The sequence below is a fragment of the Anneissia japonica genome, unplaced genomic scaffold (genome assembly GCF_011630105.1).
Source record: "Anneissia japonica isolate Jap-2015-1 unplaced genomic scaffold, ASM1163010v1 scaffold287871_len1641731_cov197, whole genome shotgun sequence".
NCBI lineage: Eukaryota > Metazoa > Echinodermata > Crinoidea > Comatulida > Comatulidae > Anneissia > Anneissia japonica.
Window position 1 is genome coordinate 627,850 of NW_022712275.1, and position 2,902 is coordinate 630,751.

Genomic DNA, 2,902 nt, shown 5'->3' on the forward strand with positions numbered 1-2,902 from the left:
TGGTTATGATGACGATATATACTATGAAGTTTTTGCTACTCGTTTGTGTAGGTTACTTACCATAAACTTGAGGTACGCGCTTCGCATGTCAATGGCTCTGCATCTTCGTTGCAGACAGTGCATCTTGTCAATTCTGTTGACTGACCATCGTCTTCATCTTCTCTCACGCAAGAATCCATTTTTTCTCGACTCGCGAATCGTAATCAGCAGAGAGCGATAAGAAGTTGTGTCTGATTAATTATTCAATAGTTATCTGACGTCATTTTAGGCTTCCTACATTCTGATTGGCTAAAAGAAACATATATTTGCTTATGTGTACTGCAGAAAAAAAATACGCGTCCCGATCCTATGGAAGCTTAAAAGTGCCACCCAGATGTTCAGATGACAAGATCCTGGATCTCGTCATGTCTACATCCCATAGTCTCAACTCATCATGTTTGCATCCTTTAGAAGTGATGATTAAATGACGAGATTCGGGATTTCGTCATTTCTACGTCTTTTAGAACACCGTTCCGCAACCTATGGGTCGCGACCAAATGTTTGGGTCGCGAAAAAAAAAAATGATGGTCGCATACTCTCTTCACATCGTGAAAACTTTGCTTAAAACCAACAAAGACAAACGAAATTAAATTACAGTACACGAAAGTGCAATTTAAGTGTGACAAGTGCGTCAGTTAACTTTTGTTATGAGTGCGTTATCACAGTTTCATGTTAGAAATATACTATCAAAACATTTGTACTTCAGGTATGACTACTTTAAAGTGTTAGTTTTGTTCATTTCAATCTGTTAGGCTTTCAGCTACAAATTATAATGAGAAAACAGTTTTAAATTCAATGTGTCTAATATGTCTTCGCATAACGGCAGCAGTGGGATTCATAATAAAAATGTTTGTTAATCATTAATTTTTAAGTCTTTAACTTGTTAGAAAAATGGATAACTTACGTGATTTTGTTAAATGAGTAATTCAAAGTTACGTTTTCATTTTATGGGTTTTACATTGGGTGATAATATATTTGAATCATGTCAATTCACAAAAGAATCAAGTGGATGGTTCTTCCCGATATCCCTCGCGCATATAAAACGACGGACGTTTTATTGACTTTGGGTTCGATGGGTTGCGTCAGAGTGCTTGACATATAATTTAGGTAGTGGGCTAAAAAGGTGCGGAACGGAGCTTAGAGGAGATGATTAGGATGGCGTGTTCTCGGATTACATAACTTTTTTTTATAGTACACTAAGGTCAGTCACAGAAAGATGTACCAGTATTGGGTACCAAATTACTGATCAATGAACATATCAATTTACAGGTTCAGAAATGATCCTTCCCTTATGTTAGGTATAATCAAGCAGTTCAATGTTGAATATTCCATTGCTTAAGGACAGAACGTACCCGACTAAACTGACAAAATTGTCAAAAATTAAAGAAACCCAATCATACACTTCATGTGACTAATTCCTGCCTTCCCCTAATCTAGTTTCTTGCAACCTTATGCATGTTTTCTGCTTAAATTCAACACATAGAACTAACAACTTTATTATTAATACTGTCCAGAATTAAAAAGCATAAATAAAATAATTAACAATTTCTAGTATAAAACATTAATTTCATTTGTTTCTCTTATCTGTACTTTACTTCAATCAATATTTATATATATCGATGTTAAACTGCAGTTAATATTGTATATATTTTACACTGAATTTCATATAAATTAATCGTATTCGTATTTCGGGAAAATTACTTTTTCGAACTGTTTCTCGTTGGAAGCTAATCATTTATATGATCCGATTAAATGACCTATTTACAATTTTATCCAACTTTTGAGATATTTTCTTGTCTTTTTGACTGATAGTACATTTTTTTAAATAAATTGTGAAAGACTTACCATGGACAAAAGTACAAACTAATGAAACGATAAAGATGTGGAGGAGACTCGTCATCTTACAGTATGAACAATGTAATAATGAGAACAAGAACTGACTCTTCCCCAAACAAACTGCATTGTTTTGTGGAACAGCGAATACCGGAAACAAAAATCTGTCGGTGATGATAATGGTCATCGAATTTGGTTGAAACAATTTGGTTGGTGGTTAAGATAATAAAAAGTAATGGATGATTATGAGTTGATATTAGAGAGCACTTGAGTATTTTGACCTGTTGCTGAAAGTTCATAATACTGTACTGTATCACTGTAGCCTACAACAATAAAAGTGTAGCGAAAGAATAATACTAAGCATATGCCTAGAACATTTCGTATATCGTTTTTAATTTTTGTTATTGCGTTTAGCATGTTTTTTCAATATCAAATGTCCTGTTAAAAACAGCCATTGCTGTGTTCGTATAGGTCTGCATAAAATTTATAATATTTATTTTATCATCTATACTGATTAGCTTATGGCAAATGTTTTTGACCCATAATAAAACAAATTAAAAATTATCTAGTCTCTTTGCATTTTCTATTTAAAACCAATCAAGAGCTTTTATCTTTTTCCTTTTTTGATTTTTTTTGCAAGTAATGCAACATATAATTCTAACATTTACTTTAGTTATTCAATCCCTTTGATAACCAATGTACCTGTCTCTTATACACATCTAGATGTGTATAAGAGACAGATTTATAATTTGGAGGAATGATGGGTTGGTGAAACCCTAAACATGTCTTTTATTAAACCTTTTGTGTTATTTCTAAGATGTCTGGTTTTTTGTTTTTTTGTCAAGCTAACGTCCATTTAGTTAAATTATCAAGAATATAAGTTCAAGAAGTTTACCTCTTCCCTTATTAAGGAAAAACGAGAAGTTATTTACTGTATTCGTTTGATTAAATTATCGAACATAATAATAGGGCATGTTTTTGTGAATTGGGACTATTGTGAGTGAAAATTATATCTACCTTGTAATTTACA

General features: G+C 32.6%; 1 protein-coding gene across 1 annotated transcript in view; it reads right to left on the reverse strand.

Annotated features, from left to right (window-relative positions):
* LOC117107737 (multiple epidermal growth factor-like domains protein 10) overlaps nucleotides 1-1,948 on the reverse strand; it is a 10,346-nt gene extending 8,398 nt beyond the window's left edge. The window contains exon 1 of the mRNA XM_033249489.1: nucleotides 1,885-1,948. Coding sequence (XP_033105380.1) covers nucleotides 1,885-1,939 — 55 coding nt within the window. The 5' untranslated portion in view covers nucleotides 1,940-1,948. The remainder of the gene's footprint in view (nucleotides 1-1,884) is intronic.
* Between the last annotated feature and the right edge of the window lie 954 nt (nucleotides 1,949-2,902).